Source organism: Trachypithecus francoisi, unplaced genomic scaffold, assembly GCF_009764315.1.
Source record: "Trachypithecus francoisi isolate TF-2019V2 unplaced genomic scaffold, Tfra_2.0 Lachesis_group0, whole genome shotgun sequence".
Classification (NCBI taxonomy): domain Eukaryota; kingdom Metazoa; phylum Chordata; class Mammalia; order Primates; family Cercopithecidae; genus Trachypithecus; species Trachypithecus francoisi.
In genome coordinates, this window is record NW_022681453.1 from 14,354,784 (window position 1) to 14,380,435 (window position 25,652).

Here is a 25,652-nt window from a genome sequence, read left to right on the forward strand (position 1 = left end):
GGCTCTTTGGGGCAATGAAAGGCTATATTCTAGCCTCTTGTCAGAAATCAACCAAAGTTAAGGAAAGCCTGACTCCCAGTTATCCCAGAAAGAGCACCCACTTTCCAACCCAGACAGCTGCACCCCAGCTGGGTCCTGGCAGCCCCAGCTTCAGCCTGGGCGGTATGTTCCATGGCGCTCGATCATCTGACCCTAATATCACCCCTTCACACCCCCTCCACCTTCTGTGGGAGCCACCCCAAAGCTTTGAATGGGGGCGGATCCTGGAGGCTCTGCAAGTTTCAGTGTAAACTGCCTGGAGTTCCCCATCTCACCCTCATCTGGTTCACCTGTGGACTCCCACCACAGCAGGTCCAGGAAAGGCGGGGCCTCCGAGGCCCAGGAATAAGGAGGCATGGAAAAGAGTAATGTTTAATTGAGTACCTCATCTCCACCCTGACTCTCAGGGCTGTGAGAGCTGCACCCGCAGCAACCTGGGCACAGAGGCAAGGGGGGCCCACAAGTGAGGGAGGGCACACGGAGTCAGAGGGCAGCAAGGAGGCTGAGGGGCAGTAGGAGTGCCAGGAGCAGGGCCCTGGATGGGGCTGGCAGGGCCAGGGCCTGCCCGCTGAGGCAGTCCCAGATCCAGTTTTGGTAGGAGGAGATGTGTAGGTAAATGGGCGGGGCCTCACTCTTCTGGCAGCCTGCGCCCCAGCTCACCAATCCCACCAGGTACCACGTGCCCTCCATGGAGCAGACCAAGGGCTCTCCAGTTAGCTCCTGTGGGAAGGGTTGGGGGAGTAAGGGTCACGGAGGCCAGGTGAGGCCAGAGACATGACCCAGCTCCAGGAATGGCAGGATGTCCTCACACCACACCTCCACAGTCCCCCAGTGCCAACATAGGTGAGAAGTGCTCCAGACCCAGGAGACCTTCCTCAAAGGGTTTCATCCCCCACCTCTTAACACCCACCTTCCAGCTCCCCACGGACCCCCTACTCCTCTCACCTCCAACCACCATCCCTGTTCCCAGCCCCCATCTGTTTCCGCCCAATCTCCCCCCACATCCTCCATCCCCACACCCCGAGTTCTGCCCACCCCTTTCCCTTCCCTTACCCATCCTCCACCCCTCCCCTCTCCCTCCCCAGATGCCGCTCCCCCAGGTGCCCCTGAAGGCGAGTGAGCGAGGAGAGGCCGCTCACATAGCAGAACTGCTCCCTGCGGGTGTCCTCCGCACATATCATCTGGGACTTGATGATCCGAACCAGAGTGGGGATTTTGGTGAAGTTGTGGTAGAAGTTGTCACAATCCTTGTTGTTCAGGATGATGACTTCCTTCTCCTGAATTGTCCGGAACTGAGGCCACATACCTGTGGGACAGGGCCCCGTTTAGGCGCGGCCACTCACTGCTGCCCACTGCCGCCAGCATCGCCTCGTCCTCTCTCCACTCTTCCCCAGTCCCACCTTTTCTGCTTTAGCCATGCACCCCCACCCTCGTTCTAGCACGTACCCATCTAGGGCCCTCAACACAGAGTCCCTGGAGCAGGTTGTCCCCAACCCAGCCTTGCTGGGCCTGCTGTGGCTTCCTGCAGAGCCCAGGCCACTGGGGCCCTTCACACTCCCTCCACCACACTCGGTCTCTTGGGTTTTGCCCTTCCTTCCCTCCTGAGGGCCTGCCAAGTCTCTCAGGGACCAAACCTTCCTTCTCTTCAAGCATCCCTTCCTCCACAGGCGTCTTGCCTGCTGAGCCATCCCAGACCCCTCCATGGAGCCCAGGCACTGCTTCCTCCTGCCTCTCTGACTAGTGTGTCCCTGTCCCTGGCTTAAGCTCCTGGGAGACAGGAGACAGGCCACAGCAGGGATGATAAAGTCACCCCCAGGTCCTCCCACATGGGCTGAAGCCCCCGTGGGCTGTTTTGAGAGTAAGTTGGTTCCTTGAGGCCATAGGGAAGGACATCTCTCTTATGGGTTGGGGACCCCCTGAAGGAAGTGGACAGTTCTAGGGTCCCCTGGATGTCCCTGAGAGAACACACCTGCTCTCTGGGCCTTGCTCCTGAATTGGGATGACAAGGAGTTGAGGCCCACTGAGGGGAGGGGAAACCATGAGCTCCAGGTGCAGACTGCTCCGAGCTGGCCATGTGGGCCTTCTGGGCAGCATTTTACAGCACAGAAGACTGCTCCCCCCACCTCAGGTACTCTGCTGCAAGCTGCCGATGCCTGGGCAGCGGGTGTGGACTGTGAGGTATTACTCTGTGCCTCTCTGCCTTCGAGGAAGTTCTGTTTACATGCCCTGGCCTGGCTCAGGATTCAAAGGCAATCACAGTCCCCTGAGGCTAGAGCAGCAGTGAGGTGTTCCCTGTGAGATCCTCAAGGGAAGGGAGACCTCAGAGATGAGAGCCTGGCAGGAAGGTCCCAGGAGTGGCGGGCTCCCTGGGGAAGGTACCTCAGAAACTTCCATCTGTGGTGGCACCCTGGCCTGCAACCACGTCCTTTCTCACAGCACCCGCCCTGGTCTGGGGCGGCTTTGACTCACCGTCAGCCTTGGAAAGTCCCCAGCCCGTCACAGTGCAGAGGGAATGGTCCTTCACCACATAGTCCGTGCCGGGTAGGCAGATGGGCCGCACGTACTTGCTGTACTTGAGTGCCTGCTTGAGCTTGAGGAGGCCGATGTCGTTGGCCTGGCCCACCCAGGACCAGAACCTCTGGGCCCGGTACCTGCCGTGCACGATGACCTGGAGCACCAGGACGTCGGAGGCGGTCTGCGTCATCTGGTCAATCCATGGACTCCCCACCCTCACTGAGTAGATAACATCACGCCTGGGGGGCCGTGAAGGGAGGCCATGATCAGCTCCAGGCCCCCTGCCCCAGCCTCCGGCCCAGGCCTTCCCCCACTCTGCTGCCCCCCGAGAAGATCCAGGCAGGGCCACCCACCCACTTCAAGCCCCCTGAGCCTACTCCTCACCACAGACATGAACAGGGCCCTGCACACTCACTCTGTGATCCAGTCCTCATGACCCTTCACTTTATGGAGGGGGAAACTGAGGCTCAGAGAAGCTCAATGAAGCACTCAGGACTGCATAGCTAGGAGGCAGTGGAAGGGATGTGGACCCAGTTTTCTCTGGTTCCAAACTCTACTCTCAGTCCATAGCATGGATTCTTTCACCCCATGCTGTGCCCTGGAGGGGGCAATTCCACTCTTTCCAGCTCCATGGAATGCAGCATGGCCTGGCTCTCTAGCTGCGCATCCTTGGGGTACCCCTTGGAGTCTGTATGTTGGCCCTTAGGCCTGGAACACACTTCACTGGTCAGTTCTCACAGCCAGCACTCCTAGCCCCAAAACATGAGAACACACCCTCTTTTGTCCCCACACCAACCAGGCACCCTTGTGAGTATCTATCTTCCTTTCTGTGTCCCCCACCAAGCTGGGAGGAATGATCTATCCCTCCTCTGCCCCCAGTGCCCAGGCCAGGGCCTTGCTCAAAGAAGTGTCAGAGACGGTTGATTGAAGGGAGGAACGAGGATGTGGGTGCAAAGAGGGTGAAATGAAAGAACTAGGAGCTTCTTCCCATGGAGAGGAGGCATGAGGCTAGACAAATGGCTTCTGAGCTTCCATTTCCCATCCGCGGAATGACTGCACGGGACTGAGAGGCCAGGCGAGGCGAGCAAAGGGTGGGACACTCAAAAGACTGGAGCCCTGAAGGAATTTTCAGGACTCAGCCTCCACCTGTTTGGAGCCCAGGTAAGGCTGGGGCTGGGACTGTGGGGCTTTGCAGAGTGCAGCGCTGCCACTGCTGCCACTGCTGCCAGAACAGCTGGCAGGGAGGAGGTGACTGGGCCCGCAGCAGCTCCAAATGCCTCTCCACCCACCCCAATTCAACCTCGACTCACCGGGTCAGGCAGTGGGCCACAGTCAGCACCCACTGGGAGGCAATGATGGTGCCCGCACAGATGTGTGTGCCATTGGCCCGCACGCTGACCATCCAGGGCCACCGTCGAGCCATGGCTTCTGGGTCCCTGAGGGTGAGGTCCTGCTCGTAGGAAAAGCCACAGGCTGAGGAGGAAGGTGAGAGCTTGATGAGGGATGGATCTTTCCCTGTCCCTCCCCTTCCCCAGCCTGACCTCCTGCCTCTCCAACCACTGGCCTGCACCCATCCAAGGGTGCTCCCTTTTCACCTGTCACCATGGAATGATGCTGTCCACATGTGGACTAGGGTCTCACGCCTCAGAAGGGCCCAAGCACTGCCCAGATATCTCTCTCCCTGTTCCCACAGCCCGGGCCCTAGAGCATCCCCAGCCGACCAGCCTAGTGCACCACTGGCCCTTCTGCCATCCCCAACACACTCTCAGCTCTAATCAGATCCTTCACTAACCTGTTCCTATTTCCACCTGGTTCCACCCTCACCATGTCCCTTACTTTAGCCAAAGCAGAGCTCTCTCCCTCCTCTGGAAACCCCTTTCTGTGGTTCAGTAAGAGGAAAGTGGATGCCCCAACAGAAAAATGGGCATAGCCCAAGGAGGAAATCCCAGCAGCCAATGACCACAGAAGCTGCTCCGCCCTTAGTCTGCAAGGAAATGCAGACGACTACTACTACTACTACTTCTTCTTCTTCTTCTTCTTCTTCTTCTTCTTCTTCTTCTTCTTCTTCTTCTTCTCCTTCTTCTGTCTCTTTCCTCTTCTTCTCTCTTCTTTCCTCTTCCTCTGATGAGGTCTTGCTCTGTCACCCAGGCTGGAGTGCAGTGGTATGATCATTGTTCGCTATAACCTCAAACTCCTAGGCTCAAATGATCTTCCTACCTCAGCCTCCTGAATAGCTGGGACTACAGGCACACACCACCACACCCAGCTAATTTTTTTATTTTTTAATTTTTTGGAGAGATAGAGTCCCACTATGTTGCCCAGGCTGGTCTCAAACTCCTGACCTCAAGTGATCTTACTGCCTCAGCCTCCAAAAGCACTGGGATTACAGGCATGGCCCACTACCTCCAGTCTGGAAATGCAGATTTCAATCACAATGAGATTCTGCTCTGTACCACCTGCCTGGCAAAAACGCAACATCGGTGACACCAAGTGTCAGTGAGGATTATCACCCAGAACGCCTACCCACGGCGGTGGGAGTGCTCACTGCTGCAGCCGCTTTGGAAAACAGTTTTTCTAGATTGAAGATGCACGTATCCAACATCCCAGGAGTCCCACTCCTAGTGTTTTCCAAATGGATTCGTGGATTGTAAACGTAAGTGGGCCGTGACTAGCCTTTTTAAAGGATAATACAGGCAAGAAAATGTCGGCATGCACAGCACGGGGTACCGTAAGTCCTGTTTGGGCGACTTTCTGTGGCAGTTAAATGCTATGTGTTGAGTCCCAAAATAATAAGCCTTTCTTATGTGGGTCTCTGAAAGCCACTGGGCAAGAGAACATCTTACGTGTGCGCCTTGGAGACACCACAAGAAGGCTCACACAGCCTGGCCCTGAAAGCTGTGCTAGAGATCCTGGAAGTCCCTGGCTGGGAGCCTGGGTTACAGGCATGATGAGTCAGGGCCTGGAGCAGGGTGAGAGGCCACCTGCCCCACAGCCAGCTCAGGCTGGGCAGGAACACACAGCCGGCCCCAGACCCTTCTGACTTTCCTCCCTCTACCTCAGCAGGAGGGGAGGCCTGTGAGGACAAGACACCCAGAGCTCTGGGCCTCCAGACAGGACCAGGCCTGGCCCACAGGTGTTTAGTGCTCGGCGAACACCTATAGAAGGAGGCGCTCCTCTATCCTGCTCCCCCCCACCCCCCGTCCCTTCTGCTCCCCTAGCCCCAGTCAAGGTCCTTAAGACTCCTCTGTCACCCTCCTTGCCCCACGGAGTCTATGGTACTCACAGTGGTATGGGTCGACTTTGCCTTCAGAAACTGGGGATTGGGTCGCTATGGTGGTCGAGGACAGTGTCTGGGTGGTCGGGGCCTGTTGGGGAAGGCGAGGCCGGCCAGAAGGACAGGTGGCCTTGGGGGCACAGCGGGCGGTCTGGTCGGCGGGATCAGCAGTGGACAGCGCCCTCGGGGCTTCCCCTGCGCCCCAGCAACCTGCGGAGGACGCCAAGAGGATTAGAGGTGGAAGGCGAGGGCCGTGTTGGGCGGGTGGGGTAGGCATCCGGAGGGACTCACCCGCAGGCTTCAGCAGCAGCAGCAGCAGCAGCAGCAGGGAACCAGCGCGGGAGGGGGCAGACCTCCGGGGGCGCTGCCCGCAGGCCGGGCTCTGGCACCAGGGACCCATCCCAGGGTAGCAGCCGACTGCGTCTCTCCGGAAGGCACTCCCAGTTCCGCCCCCACGACGGCGCCCCCTGTTGACCTCATGCCGCGGCCTCTGGTGAGCTGGGTGGGGATGCTCCTAGTGCCCCGCCTGCGTGGCGCCCCCTAGGGGCCACCCGCCACGGCCCTCCTGGTGTCTGACCCGCAAGGGCGCCCCTAGTGACAGCCTTCCCTTATGCCTCCCGGGCTGGGTACGCCCCAGCTGACCTCCCTCCTTGGCGGGGGTCCAAGCAGTCTCCTGGAGTCCCTCAACTTAATCTCGGCCAATTCTCAGACCTCCTCACCCCTGCAGCCCATTGCCCTGGACTGGCTCATGGCGTTACCCCTCCCGCAGTGAGATGAAGACCAAACCTCAGGGGCTGGCATCCAGGATCTCCAAGTGACCCTACTTTCCCTCCAGCCCCTCCAGTGGGACTTTGCCCAAGGAACTGAAATCAAGCAGATAGATGTGTTTTAAATAATGATTTTGAAAGACTGCTTCATTCTAAGTAACTACACCCCACCCCCACCCCATTCAGCAGACGCCCTTGCCCCACAGATCCATCTGCTTAGGAAAAGGAGCGTAAGCGAAGGGTCCCTCCACAGAGGAACACTGGTGCTTTCCATTGCGCCACTGTGGGATGAGGAGGTCACTTTGCACGTTACAATTTGGGGAACACATTGATGGTTCAGTGACGCAGGAGGGTAATACATTTAAAAAGTCATGTGGGGGACTCAAAGCTGTTGGAAAATTCTAGCCTTATAGAAGATAAGGTGATCCAGCATCGTGGCATGCCCCCATCCCAGCTATTCTCAGCTACTCAGGAAGCTGAGGCAGGAGGATTACTTGAGCCCAGGAGTTCGAGTCCAGCCTGGGCAATATAGTATCCCCATCTCTACAAGAAAATAATTTTTTCTAAGATAAGGTGAAAGTTAAATCAGGCCAGGATATTCTAACATGTGTCAGGGCTTGTGGTCTTGGGATACACCCTTGAGCTGGACACTCCATGCTCCAATACCTGAAAAGACAGTAAATCACACCCTTCAAGTGCCCTGAGAGATAGGGGTGACTGGTTGTTCTGCACCTGAGGACCACCAGGTCTGAACAGCCCCCCATTCTTCACACAGGGGCAGGGTTCTGTCCTCAGCCTGGCCACCTCCAGCCAGCCTTGCTCGCACTGCAGAGTCTAATGGAGGCCACCAAGGCAGCTCGGGAGCTCAAGGCGCAGTCACCTCACACATTCATCACCCAGGCAGGCACTCTGCCCTGTCCCCACATCACCTACCTCTGTCAGAGATGGAGGAAGAATTGGTCAGGCTCTGCAGACCCATAGAAGGATATGAGGGGTTAGGAGAGGCTAGTGGGTTCTGGAACATGGTCCATGATTCTGGGTCTGGGTCTGTGATCTGGCCATGGTGAGATACTTGGGAAGAGGGAAAGTGTCTGTCGCATACCCAGGGGAGGGTCATGGGGACCTGGGGATTGCTAGAGTGCTGGGATGACTAAGAAGGGGCTACAGTCCCACATTTGGAAGAAGAGGGAGGGGAACAGTCTCCCAGGGTCACACAATAAGCACAAGACAGACATGGCATAAAGCTATCAGAGAAGGCTGAGCTTGAGAGAACAGCCAGGACTGCTTGGGGGTTAGGAAGGTTGTGAAGGGCTCTGACTGAAGTCAGGAAGAAAGATGATCACTTGAGTGGCTCAAAGTTCAAAAGCATCTTCACTGAACAACAGAAAGTAACAGTGGCTCTTAGACCCTCCCCCTCACTCTGCCCTGCCATCCTATGCAACCTCTCGTCTCCACTTCTGAGGGTAGAACAGAGGGGAGGGAGAAGCAACCTCCAGGAGGGACTGTCCTTGAAACACTGCTCACAGGAGCCACAGGGAGCCCAAGGAGCCCAGCAGAATGTAGCCAGTGAGGAAAACTGGGCAAAGGAAGGCAGGGCCAGCCCTACTGATGAACCTCATGTCAGCGACCTCAGTACTGATCCATTGGGTGAAGCGGGCAGTACTGGTGTAGATACCTGGGAAGTGGCGCCGGCCACAGCTAAAGCTCCAGCTCACCACTCCTATCTGAATCCAGGTCTTGTTCATTTGGCAGACAAGGGAGCTGCCAGAGTCAACCTGTAGAGAAAAGGAGGGAGGGCATAAGGATGGCAGCAGGAGGGCATCCCTGGCCTGAGCCCGCCCTTCAGGATGAGCTCTGTGACACATAAGCTCTGCACTGGACCACGCCAGCCTCTGTCTTCATTTTCCTGCTAACTCTGACCCTAACTCCCCATCCCCTCCTCTGCCTTCCCCTTAAATCCTGGTGGGCCTCCAAGGCGTTGCCTTTGATCTTTTTCTTTCCTGAAATCCTGCTTGCAGAGTGAGCTGTTTGAAATCCAAACCCATTCTCCTCTTTTTGTGCAAACATGGGTTTACAGATAAGAATACTGTTTACAATGACATATATCAAAAGGTCATAGCTGTTATTTCTGCTGATAGTGGGTTTCTTATGGTTTTTTAAAACTTTCTTTACACTCTTCTGTAATGTCGGAAAATTTTATAAATCAGAAAAACCACTCAATTGTATTTATTTTTAAAACATAATGAACACCAAGATTTACAGGACATAATCTAATGAAGAATGCAAAAGACACTTAAGGAAAAAAGTAACAAACTGTGCCTAAGAACATAAAAAAACCTACATCAGTGTACAGATATACTGTTGTTCAAAGCTGAGACAACTTAAAACAATGTGAAAATGTCAATTCTCAGCATTTGGCTTCCTGCAGTATGGAAGACAAGATACCCTAACCAACCTTATTGCTAAAGATACCTACAAATGTGAGGGTTTTTTTAGATTATGATTTTAAATGCATGGGTAAGCTAGCAAGAAAATAGAGTCTTCAGAGTCCAAAACCGAAATGAGGGTTAGAATATAGAGATGTCAGTAGAGCCCAGAAGACAGCTTTTGTCCCAAGGCCCTTTGTCAAACCCAGCAAAACTGAGCTTCAGTTTTCATAGCCTTGTTCATGGGTTCAGGAGACAAAAGACAAAAACCCAGGGCCTAACTGAGGGGAGGAGCCTCAGAGTAGACACCCTACGAAAAGTTATACCTTCAAAAAATGACCACACCCTCAGAGTGAGGGTGAACTGGAAGCACTCTCGTATGAACTCACAACATGACTTCACACTGGGTGGTTCAAAAAATCTGAGCCCAGGATGGATGTGGTTTAAAGTGGTGCTGGGATATTCACAATAGCAAAGACATGGAATTAGCCTAAATACCCATCAATGATAGACTGAATAAAGAACATGTGGTACATATATACCATGGAATACTATGCAGCCATAAAAAAAGAACACAATCATGTCCTTTGCAGGGATGTGGTTGGAGCTGGAGGCCATTATCCTTGGCAACCTAACGCAGGAACAGAAAACCAAACACCGCATGTTCTCACTTATAAGCGGAGCTAAATGATGAGAACTCAAACACAAAGAAGGGAACAGACACTGGAGCCTACTTGACGGGGGAGGGTAGGAGGAGGGAGAGGATCAAGAAAAACAACTAATAGGTACTAGACTCAAAACTTGGGTGATGAAATAATCTGCACACAAACCCTTATGACACAAGTTTACCTGTGTAACAAACCTGAACTTGTAGCCCTGAACTTAAAAGTTAAAAATAAGTAAATCAATAAAGTGATGCTGGGTTGGTCGTACCTGCAGGCACCTGGCTGAAGCAAATGTAGATTCTGTCTGGAGGAACCTATCTTTCAAGCCACACTTTAGAGTAGTCCTACAATGAACACTCTAAGGAGCATGTCCTCGCTACTCAAAACATTGCACACCACACCAGGAAGTTGAGGCACCATGAGCAAATGTCAGCCAGCAAAATAACTGGGAGCAGGCAGAGCCTTTGAGGCTTGAGATACAGGAATGACCACGGGGATGCTTTCGCATGCCTGTGAGGGCACTCTTTCTTAGGTTTGCTGGTGGGTACATGGATGTTGCTAATGTTATTCTTTATTCTCCATATGTGTTTTATAAATATCCTTTTGCCTATTCAATACAGAGTAAAAGCAATTAAAAATCATAACAACGTCAATTCTCCTTACATTAATCTCTCAAAGCAATTCCAATTAAAAAGCCAGCAGGGTTTTCTCAGGAACTTGACAATCTGATTCTAAAATTGATATTGAAGGATAATAGTCCTTAAATTCTAGGATGGTTTTGAGAAAGGAGAGAAAATTGGAGAGTCAGGTTGGGGGCAGATTTGACCTACCAGATAGTTACACATATTTTAAAGCTATAATTATAGAAATATAATTAAAGACGAGAAAGCTATAATTATAGAAATAGTGGGGTACTGGCATAGAAACAAAAAAATAGCCCAGTGAGGGCCGTGGAGAGCCTGTAACCTGATGCCTACCCAGAAGGACACTTGACACACTTTACACAAAGCATCATGTCTGCGGGAAATGAGGGCTCTGCAGTAGATGGTGGCAACATTGGCTCACCAGAAGGAGAAAGGAAGTTGTATCCTACCGTAACAAAACTTCAGAGGAATTAAAACTCTCAATGTGAAAAGTAAAAATGATAAAGCTAATTAAAACATAGGACCAGCACAGTGGCTCACACCTGTAATCCTAACACTCTGGGAGGCCAAGGTGGGAGGATCACTCGAGCCCAGGAGTTCAAGACCAGCCTGGTCAACATAGTAAGACTCTGTCTTCACAAAAATTAAATTAGCCAGGCATGGTGGCACATACCTTAGTCCCTGCTACTCTGGAGGCTAAGGCGGGAGGATTGCTTGAGCCCAGGATTTCCAGGCTGTAGTGAGCCATGATCATGCCACTGCCCTCCAGCCTGGACAACAGAGCCAGACCCTGTCTCTAAAATAAAAAATAAAACCAAAACCAAAATGCATATAGGACCATGTTTTTATGACTTGGGATGAAGCATATTTTTAAACATAAGATTCAAAACCCACAAACCGCTGGGTGCAGTGGCTCACACGGGTAATCCCACCGGTTTGGGAGGCTGGGGTGGGAGGATCGTTCGAGCCCAGGAGTTCAAGATCAGGCTAGGCAACATAGTGACACCCCATGACTACAAAAAATTTAAAAACTAGTTACTCAGGAGGCTGAGGTGGGAGGATTTCTTGAGCCCAGGTTGAGGCTACAGTGAACCATATCACACCACTGCAGTCTAGCCTGGGTAACAGAGCAAGACTCTGTCTCAAAAAAAAACAAAAAACAAAAAACAAAACTCACAAACCTGAAGAAATGTGTTAGGCTTGATTACATCAAAACAAAGGTTATCTGTTCAGTAAAGGATACCAGATCTCACTGAAGACTGATGAATTAAGATAGGGCTCTGTCCAAAACCAACCAGAGGTCAATAGTGAACATATCTAAAGAGCTCTTGAAAATAACAAGCAGAGTGAGTTGGGGGGAGATATGAGGCTTCCATGGCCTCACCATGGAGATTAGGCCAGGCCAGCTTCCTGATCTCCTGGCAGGGCAGGGAACGCTATCCTCAGGAGCACCAGAGATTGGGGGATGGGGGGCTCCTGAAGTGAGGTTTAAATTTAAATAGAAACTTTTAATGGGACAAGGCATTTCATAACTGAAAGTGACTAAAAATTATGAACTCTGCCCAAAATGACATTTGGAGAAGGAAGGAATATTTGACGTAGGATATGTGGGGGCAATTATTTGAAGGAATAAAACCATTTAATGTGAATACCTTAACAAATTCAGACGCCTCAGTAAACAATTACAGGAGGAGATATGCAGCACAATATAATTTATACCAACTAAAACACACACAGCAACACTATGCATTCTTCAAAGACACAGATATCTTTAATTACACTTTATTATGATTATGATTATGATTATTTGAGATGGAGTCTTGCTCTGTCACCCAGGCTGGAGTGCAGTGGCATGATCTTGGCTCACTGCAGCCTCCACCTCCGGGGTTCAAGCGATTCTCCTGTCTCAGCCTCCCGAGTAACTGGGATTACAGGCACCTGCCACCACACCCAGCTAATTTTTGTATTTTTAATAGAGACGGGGTTTTGCCATGTTGGCCAATCTGGTCTCGAACTCCTGACCTCAGGTGATCCACTCACCTTGGCCTCCCAAAGTGCTGGGATCACAGGCGTGAGCCACCGCTCCTGGCCTAATTACACATATTAGACAGATTTGAGTTGATGTTCTTTTGCGGGGAAGGGCAAGTGGAAGATGAAGGAGAAAATGAAGCCAGTGATAATCACACCAGCAATGATAGCGTGAGGACCCTTGCCTGAGATAGGACTGATGGGAATAGGACTGATGGGACTGTAAGGGCCCACAGCCCACAGAAAGCAAGAACATGAGAGAAGGAGAGAGAGAGAGATCCACTGTAGGTAAGCATTCTCTCACCTCAGTGAAATAAAACCAGAGTTCAGAAACAAAATGTGAGTCACTCCATCAACAGAAAAAATAACTTTCAAAACGTTAAAGTAAAAACAAAATCTACAATTAGAATGTAGAGTAATGAGAACGTTACATATTGCGCAGGATGTGGGCCTAACCTGCACACAGATTGTCCTGGTCTAAAGTACTTTTAATATCAAACAATAGATAATAAAAATAAATTATTTGTTATTATCATCAATTATCACTGTACATTCAGCTCAAGACACTTGAAAAGGAATTAATAAAGACAAAAAGAGGACAGTTCATGTGCTACAAAGCAGAAAAATCATAGACTTGAGAAACAAAAATCAATCGCTTATTCTTAAAAAACAACAAGGCTGGGCACAGTGGCTCACGTCTGTAATCCCAGCACCTTGGGAGACTTAGGCAGGAGGATTACTTGAGCTCAGGAGTTCCAGACCAGCCTGGGCAAAACAGTGAAATCCTGTCTCTACAAAAAAATTTGAAAACTAGCTGGGCATAGTGGCACACACCTGTAGTCCCAGCTTCTCAGGAGGCTGAGGCAGAAGGATCGCTTGAGGCCGTGAGTTCAAGGTAACAGTGAGCTATGATCACAGCACTGCACTCTAGCCTGGGCAACAGAGTGAGACCCTGTTTCAAACAAAACAACAACAAGAACAACAAAACAGATAAGCACTTTGTGACTCTTACCAAGAAAAACAGAAAGAGAAGGAAAAATGGAAACACTTCATGGTTTGAGTAGAAAAGAAACTAGAACACATCCAGGGAAAATACACTTTCTCAGAATCTCAAGACTGTTGACAATTTCCTCTTTGTGGATTTACACTCTGGATGAAATGACCTTTTTCTATTAAACAGAAATCATTTAAACAAATTTAAAGAGTGACAGAAAGCCCGACAAGTCCAATAACTATGGGCAAAACAATTCCCCAAGAGCAACCACTCAAAGGAAAACAGGCCTATGTGGTTTCATAGGCAACTGCTATCCAGCGTTCAAGGAGGAGATAATTTGTGTTATTTCAAATGTTCCAGAACATGAACAAATATTTTTCAAGTGAAGCGTCGTCCTGATACTATCATTTGACAAAGGGGTGCCTTTCTCTACATACCTTAAAGTGGAGCCCAGCGTCACTGGAGGAAAAAGTGAAAAGGTTGTGTGCATTGTGCTGTGTGGACTGTGCCATGTGGTACTATTTGTTCCCCGGGGCCCAGACCTTTCTTAAGCTCAGTGTTATCCATGTCTGGCCCAGAGCCCAGCATACGGTGTCTGTTGAATGAATAAATAAATGAAAGCATGCTCCACAAAAAGATATTAGGAATCTGAATCCAACAGATGAATGAAACAAAAGTGCACCATAAGCAGGAGGAATGATCTTGGAATGCAGGGCGCATGGACGTGAGGAATCTGTCCAGGGAACAGACTCGGCATCCTGAAAGCAGAGTCAGAAAACACATGTATCAAGGAGAACGTTCTTTCCTGAAATCAAATGCCGTGGCCACACAGAAGGGAATGACTCTCCCCTCAACAGATGACAGGCCAAATTGGCACCATGGCATGCTTCAGGGTAAAGTGTAAGAAGCACTTCCATGAATATGGGCAGCGAGAGAAAACACAGCTATGACTCTAGGTTGTTTTGGGGAGAAAGGGGGACTCAAAACAAAAAAGTAAAACACAAATAAAAGAGAAAGAGGTGAAATCATTACTAATTACAAGTCATATGAACGTAGGCCTAGAAAGCCCAAGAGTCCACTAAAAATTCTTCGATATAATAAAAGAGTCAAGCAAGATGAACTCCCAGATGTCTTCAACAAGAGGAGGAGTCTGGAGGATGGAAATGAAGAAAGCGAAAATGCAGGAAGTCTCTGGCCCCCTGCTAAGGAGGCTGTAGACACTGATTAACTACGTGATAATTCAATTTTAAATATATATGTGGAAAATATGAGGTGACCAATAGCAGAAGGAAATGTACATACGTAACTTCTAAACCGCTAGAGGATAAAAGTAGAGTGAAGAAAAAAAATCAAACCAAAATGTAAGGTGAGGGAACAAAAAAAAAAAATCCCCAATCTTCTTGGTAAATAGATTAAAGAACAATCTCTCAGATGTGTTGAAAAATAATGGCAGCCAACTTTGTGTTGTTTACAAGAGATACATCTAAAACTAAATGACACACTGTCTCGTGGGAAATAATAATTTTTCTGGAATACTGTTCTGAACATTTGCAATTACACAAGAAAAAGAAATGAGGAAGACTTACAGGATTTTATTTTAGGAAAGAATGCTCAGCTTTATAAATGTGTTTTCTGAGTGTATGCTCTAACTCAATTTGCAGTCAGTTCCCTGAACAGATTCCTCATGCCATGTACATACACATTGGCAGGTGGTATGTCTGTGGCCCACTCAATTGAAGAGAATCAGCTAGGTCCAGGAAGGTTGCTGATTACAAAGTAAATACACAAAAATCTAAAATAAAACACAGAAAATACGACAAAAGAAAATATACCAGGCTGGGCACAATGGCTCATGTAATCCCAACACTTTGGGAGGCTGAGGAGGGTGGATTACCTGAGGTCAGGAGTTCGAGACCAGCCTGACCAACATGGTGGCGCTCTATCTCTATTAAAAATACCAAAAATTAGCTGGGCATGGTGGCACACATCTGTAATCCCAGGTACTCGGGAGACTGAGACAGGAGAGTCGCTTGAACCCTGGAGTCGGAGGTTGCAGTGAGCTGAGATCGTGCCACTGCACTGTAGCCTGGGGCCACAGAGCGAGCCTCTGTCTGAAAATAATGAATTCATTAAAAAAAAAATATATATATATATATATATATGCACCACTCACAATAAGGACATAATATATATTTAGGAATAGACTCAGGAAGCAGCATGCAGTAACTACATGGAGAAAGCTACAAACTCCTGCTCTATAGACATAAAGAAATAGCACATAATAAAAAGTCGTCATTTCCCTAAAAGGATCTATTAATTTCCACCAAAATCCCCATGTGATTTTCTTTTTGACAACTTTATTCTAAGACTGTGGAAAGGAACGTGGGAGAACAGCAGGTAAATTCTTTAAAAGATGGAGAATGAAAGAGAACTTGCATTACCACATAAAAAAGAATTCTAAAGCCACAATAATTTTCAGAGTGGTGGTAGCATAGAGATGTAAATGGTAGGAAGACACCAAAATAGGGTGGGAATTTAGAATACGATAAAGGAGGCATTTCTGATTCATAGAAAAAAAAAACAAGTATTCAACAAAATATTTTTATATAACAGGCTACCCATTTGGAGAAAAATAATACTGAATTTCCTCTCTCAATCATCCAGATGAAAAAAATTTTTAAGTATTTAAAGAAAAGAAATAGAAAATGATGAGTAAATAATTTTATAATCTTAGGATAGGAAAGGTATTTCTTTGTTGTTGTTGTTGTTGTTTGAGTCTCGCTCTGTCGCCCAGACTGGAGTGCAGTGGCGCGAGCTCGGCTCACTGCAAGCTCCGCCTCCCAGGTTCACGCCATTCTCCTGCTTCAGCCTCCTGAGTAGTTGCGACTACAGGCGTCAGCCAACACGCCCGGTTAATTTTTTTTTTTTTTTTTTTTTTTTGGTGTTTTTAGTAGAGACGTGTTAGCCAGGATGGTCTTGATCTCCCGACCTCGTGATCTGCCCACCTCAGCCTCCGAAAGTGCTGGGATTACAGGTGTGATCCTGGCACCCGGCCAGGATGGGGAAAAAAAAAAACCCTAAAATCATGGAGGAAAATATGATAGATATAAACACATAAAAATTTTATATAACCTTATGGGGAAAAAAAAAAACCTACACCAGAAAAAAGGGTAAATGAGGTACAAATAGGGTAAAATATTGTAAAGCATTTTACAATGGGTTAAAACTTCCAGTACCCAAAGTTTTGGGGTAAATTTGTATTCTGAAATAATTTAAGACTTTCAGAAAAGTTGCAAGTATAATATTTTACCCAGATTCACTAATTTTGATGTTTTACCATATGTTTTATGTTATGTCTCCAATATATATATACATATACACGTATATATAAATGCTTATGAGCCATTAGAAATTAAGCTGAAAAAGACATATTGCGCTATTGCTCCTTTACCACTAGTTACTACAGAATAGAATATCCAAAACAAAAGTAGTTTAATAGACGAACATGGGCAAAGGACATGGAAAAGTGTAAATGGTACGCTAAAAGAAGCAAGCATTTTATTTGGACTTCCTTTGTTCTTTTAAAATTGATTTAGAAGGTGAGTTTTTTCCTTGACCCCAGGTAAAACTTTGGGCAGAACCTGAACATTTTGCCTACTGTGGTTAACATAATCGCAATTGCCATGATTATACCAAGTGTCATATGAACATCTCACTTCAGAAATCAGAATATTCATTTACATGTAATAATCACAATGTTAGACTTGATTTAAAGTAAAACTTCTCCCCATTGGCATCAGGGCTTTGGCAAGTAGGAGGCTTCCCTCCCTCTAGCTTCCACTCCTCCTACCCCCATCTTACTAACCTGATCTTCCTAACCTGCCAGGGTAACAGCAGCAGAGTGAGAGGAAAAGAACTGTCTTAACGCCCCCCAACTCTCCCCTCAAGGCCGCTGTGAGCTCCCTGAGCCTAGATGGATTTAGAGCTGACTGTCCCCCTCCCTTGAGGGGTATGCATCAGGCTTTCTGAGTGATCCTGCGGGTACCACTCCCAGTAGACTTGCAGTGTGGAACAGGCACCCCCAACCTGCTCATCCTTGTCCCCTTAAAGGGAGAAAGGTGAGCTCATAGATGCAGTTCTCTCCAGAGAAATTCTCGCAAAATCACCTCCAACCCTACCCTCTGGACCCTTTGATACAGACAGGTAGCCAAATATCAGTCACACAACTCTCTTTGAATTCTGATACTGTATTTTGATATCTTTATTGAAACTTCCTACTTATCCTATTACACAAGCAATTTACAGAATTTCTCAATGTCATAAAATTAAAACAAAAACATGATATAAATTTTAGTCTACCAAAAGGACAAAAGTTAAAATAAAAATAATACCTAATTCTGGTGATGATGCAGGAAAAGTCATTTATCTACTGTTGGTGTTAATATAAATGGATTAAATCTTTGGGAGGCTAATTTGCAAATATCTACTGAAATTTTAAATATATACAACTGATTTTGTAATTACACTTCTAAAAATTTATTGTAGATAAATGTTTGAACAAATGTGAAAAGGTGTTCAATTTTTTTATTCTGGCATAGTAAAAAAAATATTGAAATGAGCTCAAATATCTGTCAATAGAAGAATGGTTAAGTAGATTGTGGCATAGCCATATGAGAAAATTATTATTCATCAGTTAAGGAAGATGGAACATATTTATATGTATAGACATAGAAAGGAGTCCAAGATATCTTTTAAGTAAAAATTTAAAAGTTGGAGAATAAAATTATATAACAGTCCTTTATTAAAAATCAAAACCAGAGGCCGGGCGCGGTGGCTCACACCTGTAATCCCAGCACTTTTGGAGGCCGAGGTGGGTGGATCACCTGAGCAAAGAGTTTGAGACCAGCCTGACCAACATGGTGAAACCCTATCTCTACTAAAAATACAAAATTAGCTGGGCTTGGTGGCACATGCCTGTAATCCCAGCTACTTGGGAGGCTGAGGCAGGAGAATCACCTGAACCCGGGAGGCGGAAGTGCAGTGAGCCAAGATGGTGCCATTGCACTCCATGCTGGGCAGCAAGGGCAAAACTCAGTCTCAAAAAAAAAGAAAAAAAAAATCAAAACCAAAAAAAAAAAAAAGCTAATGTAGAATTTTATATGTATAGAAAGAAGTGTTAGGAATATAAACCAAACAATTTAGTGTAGAAACTCCCAGGTAATTTGATTATAGGAAAGTCTCACTTTCTAATTTTGCACTTATGTATCACTTTTTAAACAAAATGTGTGCATTTTTTTCAAAATCACAGAACATATTCTAAAATAAACTAGTGATGATGGAATCACAACAGTGAAAATTTAAGAGATGAATACAAAGTTCAAATCAAAAGTGATTTTATGATCTTAAATGCTTTCAACACAAAACTAGAAAGAGTAAACCTTCTCAGCATATTCCATATAATTGATACCACTTTAGAACTAATTTTAAGACAAGGAAACTGAGGTGGAAATCAATAACAAAAAACTATGCACAGGTCAAAATAAAATCAAAATAGAAATTTTATAAAATATTGTGGCATGAAACTAAAGCCATATTTAGAGGGAAATATGTAGCCTCAAAAATTTGCATGGAGAAGGAAGAAAGAACAAAAATAAATTATGTAAGTGTCCAACTGAAAAAAACTACCCCTTGTGTTTACACAACCTTGATATATGAGAGAGGTAGGGACAGCCAGTGCAGGAAATGACTTTTTCAATAAATAGCATTAGGAAAATTGGTAGTCCACATGAGAAGATAAATAAAAATAGATTCCTATGTTACACCATTCCTAAAATGAATGCCACATGGTTTCAATACGTGAAAACCAAAATTTCCAAACTCTGAGGAAAAAAATATAGGAGAATGCCTTTATGACCTTGGGAAAAGGAATGATTAAATAAGACACAAAAAGCATAAATCAGAGACATGATATATTTGACTAAAATAAAACCTAAATTGCTGTTCAGCAAAGGACAGTACAAACAAAATAAAAAGATAAATGGAAAACTGGGAGAAGATTTTGCAGTATACACAATGAACACAGAATTGTATCCAGAATATTAAAAAAATAAAAAAATGAAAAAGGCAAACAATAGTAAAATGTCCAAAGTATATGAATAAGTGATTCATAGAAGAGGAATCACAAATAGTGAATAAGCATAAGAACTGCACAACCACATTAGTAACTGGGGACATGCACATTACAACCGCAACGGGTACTATTTCCCATCCATCGGAATGGAAAACATTTTATAGTCTGACAGTATCAAACGCTGGCAAGAAATGGAGCAACGAACTCTCAAATACTGTTGTTAGAAAATAAATTAATACAATCACTTTGGAAAACAATTTGACCATGACTATTAAAGATGAAGGTAAATACAACCTATGACCCAGCACTCCTGTGCAGATACATCTTGCTGAGAAATTGTGGAACATGTACATAGGGAGATGTGTGTGAGAATACTTAGAGCAGCAGCAGAGCTTGTGATATAAAAAAATTGGAAACTCCTTCAATGTTAATAAACAAGAGCTTGGGTAAATTGTGGCATACTCACAAAAGAGAATATTGTAGAGCAGCTAATGGATAAAACCTGCATGTATCCATAAGAATAAATCTCAAAACCAATGTTGAATAGAAGGTGCAAGTGGCACGCGGCAGAAGTCTTCATTCTATGCTTGCAGAATGAATGTCACTTATGCAAAACAGGTTCTGCCCACACATGACCCACATAGGGGCATGTAGCTGATGCTCAGAAGTGGTAAACTAACCTGAGAAGGACTGCCATCGCTACCTTCATTGTGGACAGGGACAAGAGTATTTCACCCTTATTTTACAGGCTAAATGGAAGCCCAGGGGAAGGAGATTCTCTTTTCTTTTGTTATTTTACTTTAAGTTTCAGATACATGTGCAGAAGACGCAAGTTTGTTATATAGGTATAGTGTGCCATGGTGGTTTGCTGCACCCATCAACCAATGATCTAGGTTTTAAGCCCCACCTGTATTAGGTATTTGTCCTAATGCTATCCCTCCCCATGCCCCCGACCCCCGACAGGCCTTGGTGTGTGTTGTTCCCCTCCCTATGTCCATGTGATCTCATTGTGCAACTCCCACTTATGAGTGAGAACATGCAGTGGTTAGGTTTCTGTTCCCGTGTTAGTTTGCTGAAGATGATGACTTCCAGCTTCATCCATGTGCCTGTAAAGGACATAATCTCATTCTTTTTATGGCTGCAGAGTATTCCATGGTGTATATGTACTACATTTTGTTTATCCAGTCTATCATTGGTGGCTATTTGGGTTGGTTCTATGTCTTTGCTATTGTAAATAGTGCTGCAATAAACATACGTGTGCATGTGTTTTGTTTTGTTTGGTTTGGTTTGGTTTGTTTGTTTGTTTTTTGTTTTGAGACAGAGTCTCACTCTGTCACCCAGACTGGAGTGCAGTAGCACAATCTGGGCTCACTGCAACCTCCACCTCCTGAGTTCAAGCGATTCTCCTGCCTCAGCCTCCCAAGTAGCTGGGACGACAGGTGTGCACCACCATGCCCAGCTAATTTTTGTATTTTTAATAGAGACAAGGTTTCACCATGTTGGCCAGGCTGGTCTCCATCTCTTGACCTCGTGATCTGTCCACCTCGGCCTCCCAGGCATGTTTCTTTATAGTAGAATGATTTTTATTACTTTGAGTATATACCCAGTAATGGGATTGCTGGATCAAATGGTATTTAAAAAGTCAAGAAACAGTAGATACTGGCCAGGTTGTGGAGAAATAGGAACACTTTTACACTGTTGGTGGGAATGTAAATTAGTTCAGCCATTGTGGAAGACAGTGTGACGATGCCTCAAGGATCTAGAACCAGGATATTTTCATGAGGGCTCCCAGTGCCATGTGAAAAGAAAATGCATGACTCGTGAAAGCCTTCTCCTGCCCCACTCCACACGCTCCGCACCTGACAAGTGTCCAAGCCCCATTCAGAGCGGGCACACAGCACATCATTCCCGATGAAGCTCTTCTTGTCCTTCAAGAAGAGGAATTGGTACCGCTGTCTGCAGATGTCATTGTTCACGATCCTCACAGCCACCTCGTGAAGACTGTAGGGAGTACTTGGGGTCACTGAGGAAACAGAGAGCCAGCCTTGTCATCCCCTCAGCTTTTCGGCACATCTCCATCACAGAGTTGTCCATATTTGCTAAGGTGGGAGGGAGGGCCATTTCCTGGGATGGTGATTGATAAAGGCCCCAGCCCACAGTCTAACTTTTGAAAAAGCCCAGCTCATTAAAAAAGACTACACAAAAGTGTCCCAGGGGGCTTGGAGTGATATCCAGGCACCAAAGGACAAGAGGGGATTTCTCCAGTAATTCAGGTTCTATGAAGGTGAAGAGCTGAGCTCTGCCTTATGGCCACCGGCAAGATGCCAAGACCCTAGAGTCCCAAGATGGCACCCCCTGGAAAGAGGACCCCACAAAGTCTCCCAGATTCTAGGACCCAAGGAGAGCACCAACAGGGGCCAGAACTCCAGGAATTTGGGGGTACCTCAGGATAACCAGCAAACAAGATGGATAGAGAAGCCTCAATACCTCAGTATGTCCTGAGATCGTGGCCCTCATGCCATTAATGGAACTCCATTAATAACCAAGAATTCACTTCCTGCAATGCTGCAGGGTAAGCACTTGGCATTTCATTTAACTTCACTTTGGGAAGTGAGGTCCCTGCAGGCCACATGTGTCTTTTACACTGGAGCACTGGGTCTATCTTTGTATCAAGAGGTCGGGAAATGTTTGCTGTCTGAGTGAATGAATGAATAAAGGAATGAATGAAGGAGCCCGCTGTGCTCTGAAGAGGCTAGTGTCTTGTAACCTCTGCCGGCCTTCACTCACCTTTTTTCCCTGTAGTTCCCCAGCCGATTACCCAGCACATGCTTCCAATGGATGGCTTGAATTTGATGTTAGGGAGGCAGACGGGCTGGACGAGGGGGTTCCACGAGATGGAGTCCCTGAGCTTTAGGAGGGCAATGTCCTGAGACACAAGATTGCTGAAATCCTTATGAATCGTCATGCGAGTGAGAGGGAGTTGAGTGCCATTTTCTGGGAGCTGGTGGACTCCCACCATCACGGAGTACAGGCTGGGGTCCTTGGATCTGCAGGACCATGGGTAGGAGGCAGGTCGCCAATGGTAAGGCCATAAGGGAGGAGATGGGCCCTGAGCTCAGGACCACCCAGCCAGGCCCCCTGCTCCCAGATCCCTAGATTCACCAGGGACCCCCGAGGCCAGAAAGCAAAGTCCCCAGGCCCCGCTGACTGACCTCTGCAAGCAGTGCGCAGCCGTGAGGACCCACTGGTGGTGGATGAGGGAGCCACTGCAGATGTATGTGCCCAGGAACAGGATGCTCACCTGCCATGGCCACTTGCCTACCTCTACCAGCTTCCCTTTCACCACTCTGCAGGACACGTTGGTCTGACCGCAGGCCCGGAGCCAGGGCCCTGAGGAAAAAGGATCTCAGGCAGCAAAGGGCAGCCCTCACACCCCTGGACATAGCAGATTTGAGACAGAGAGAGCCGCCTTCCAGCCCTGTCATAAGCAGCCACTGCCACATGCACATGTGGGAAGGGGCTTTTTCCACTGCCTCAAAACTGGCAAACAGCCGGGCACAGTGGCTTACACCTATAATCCCCATGGCTCTGACCCATGGCCACCTGCAAGGTGCCAAGACCCCAGAGCCCCAAGATGGCACCCCCTGGAAAGCAGGGCCCCACAAAGCCTCCCAGATTCTAGGACCCAAGGAGAGCACCAACAACGGCCAGACCTGCAGGAATTCAGGGGTACCTCAGGATAACCAGCAAACAAGATGGATAGAGAAGCACTTTGGGAGGCCAAGGTGGGTAGATCACTTGAGGTCAGGAGTTCAAGACCAGCCTGGCCAATATGATGAAACCCCATCTCTACTAAAAATACAAAAATTAGCCTGGCATGGTGGCACATGCCTGTAATCCCAGCTACTCAGGAGGCTGAGGCAGAAGAATCACTCGAACCTGGAAGGTGGAGGTTGCAGTGAGCTGAGATCACACCACTGCACTCCAGCCTGGGTGACAGAGCCAGACTCCATCTCAAAAAAAAAAAAAAAAAAGGGCAACCAAAGGCCAGGGTCAGCAGCAGGTGCCCCATATTCTAGAGTTCCCAAACAATGAAGACGAGACAACTCCTCCTGGGCTTGTTATAAGCCCTCAGCCAGGACTCATCCCTGCCCATAGTTTACACAGATGGTTGGGGGAGAGAAGCGGAAGAGAGAATCACTGCAGGGGTGAGCTGCCAGCCAGGGGATTGGTGATGGGGCACAAGTTGGCCAGGCTGCCTGTCCCCAGTGAACAGTAATGTCACACTGCACTGCTCCAGGGGCCACCCATGTGACCGTGTGAGGAAGTGAGTAGAGATGCATGTCCATTCCCTCCTTGACTCTCACTGGCCCCAGCAGCAGGGGTGAGAAGAGAGCAGGCTGCACTGAACCAGGTGTGAGATGGAGATTTTAAATGGGCCCAGTCTGGATTGGCACAGGTACTTACTAACTAAACATCACAGAGGACAAGAAAGGGAGAAAGTCACACCAGTCATCACAGAGCTTTGGAAAGCCCAGGAGGGAGGATGGCTTGAGGCCAGGAGTTCGAGGCCAGCCTAAGTAACACAGTGAGATCTTGTTTCTACAAAAGCAAAATTAATCAGGTGTGGTGGTGCACACCTGTAGTCCCAGCTACTCAGGAGACTGAGGCAGGAGGATCACTTGAGCCCAGGAGTTCAAGGCTACAGTGAACTAGGATTGCACCCTCCATTCCAGCCTGGGTGACAAAGCAAGATCCTGTCTCTAAAAAAATTTTAATTTCTTTTTTACTATGGAATGCTTCACGAATTTGCATGTCATCCTCTTTTCACCCCCAAAGAGTCTATTGAACACAGGTATTGAATTCTGGCTGCAGCATTCACAAACCACTGAAGCTCTACGAGCCTCAGTTTCCCACTGTGAAATTCGATGCTGATGAAGCTCGCCTCCCAGGGTGTTGCGACCTCATTCAGTCTCAGCTGGGCTGATACAGACTGGGCACTAAGCCTCACTTCCTCATCATTGCAAGATGGAGTCTCCTATGACTGTGCCTCCTAAACAAACTCAATCGTTCCATGGATGTTAGTGTTAGTCTGTTCTTTTTTTTTTTTGAGATGGAGTCTCACTTTGTCACCCAGGTTGGAGTACAATGATGTGATTTCAGCTCACTGCAACCTCCACTTCCCAGGTTCAAGCTGTTCTCACGACTCAGCCTCCTGAGTAGCTGAGATAACAGATGTGCACCACCATGCCCAGGTAATTTTTGTATTTTTAGTAGAGGCAGGGTTTTGCCATGTTGGCCAGGCTATTCTCAAACTCCTGGCCTCAAGTGATCCACCCTCCTTGGCCTCCCACAGTGCTGGGATTAGAGGCATGAGCCGCTGTGCCCACTGTGTTCCCCCATTTTTAATAAGGCTCTTCCCTCCTGTGTTCATGGTCACCCTGGAAATTGGAACTGCCCTGACACCGTTTGGATTCTCAGTCTGCTGAAGATGTACCACCCACCAGGACATGGACACACCAAGGCCCTTCAGGCATGAGGACGGCCAGACACGGGCTCCCAGCAAACAGACCCCTCCAGCCTCTGTCCCATGTCCCTGAAGCTTACCTTCAATATATGGCTGATTCTCTAATCTGGCAGAAGAAAGTGGAGATGTAAGGCCTTGCAGATACCCCGGCCCACAGGCCATGGCAAGCGGGTATCTACTCCTCAATGCTCCTTCTAATGGGATGTGAAGGCAGAGGGGGTGAGGCACCTCCACTGTGCCAAGATTCTAGAACTCATGGATTGTGTGTTTATGACTGTGGGGAGTAGGCATCTGCCCCAGGGTTGGGGACCTACCTGGCTGTGGCAGTCACAGGACTCTGAGAAGGAGGCAGTGTGGTCATGGCAAGGCCCTGCCAGGGCCACAAGGTGATGCTGCTGTCAGGAACCTCCCTGGAGTGGTACTCCTGGTGCTCGGCCCATGACAGTGCCTCCTGGGCCCAGTTCTCTGCAGTGTACCCCAGCCTTGGCCTTGATGGTACCCCCAGTGCATAGTTCTGAGCCTGTGACAGTACGACATGCTTGGCTCGTGACAGTGCCTGGTGCCTAGCCCATGAGGCACCCTAGTGCCCAGCCCAGGTTTCTTTGTGAACCCCCTCTCATTCCCCCCTGGAGGTGTGGAAACTG

The 25,652-nt window shown here is 47.7% G+C and overlaps 2 protein-coding genes across 2 annotated transcripts; both read right to left on the reverse strand.

Moving 5' to 3' along the window:
* Positions 1–391: 391 nt before the first annotated feature.
* LOC117076368 (probable threonine protease PRSS50) lies at positions 392–6,427 on the reverse strand. Its single transcript, XM_033199781.1, has 6 exons — positions 6,119–6,427; positions 5,837–6,037; positions 3,864–4,026; positions 2,509–2,792; positions 1,179–1,345; positions 392–759 (listed from the first exon to the last, which is right to left on the reverse strand). The coding sequence occupies exons 1-6, from the start codon at positions 6,225–6,227 to the stop codon at positions 523–525; spliced, it is 1,161 nt and encodes a 386-aa protein (XP_033055672.1). The 5' UTR covers positions 6,228–6,427; the 3' UTR covers positions 392–522.
* Positions 6,428–7,946: 1,519 nt separating this feature from the next.
* On the reverse strand, positions 7,947–25,224 carry LOC117076371 (putative serine protease 46). The gene is made up of 5 exons (XM_033199795.1): positions 25,089–25,224; positions 22,694–22,871; positions 22,269–22,528; positions 21,341–21,504; positions 7,947–8,369 (listed from the first exon to the last, which is right to left on the reverse strand). The coding sequence occupies exons 1-5, from the start codon at positions 25,168–25,170 to the stop codon at positions 8,115–8,117; spliced, it is 939 nt and encodes a 312-aa protein (XP_033055686.1). The 5' UTR covers positions 25,171–25,224; the 3' UTR covers positions 7,947–8,114.
* Between the last annotated feature and the right edge of the window lie 428 nt (positions 25,225–25,652).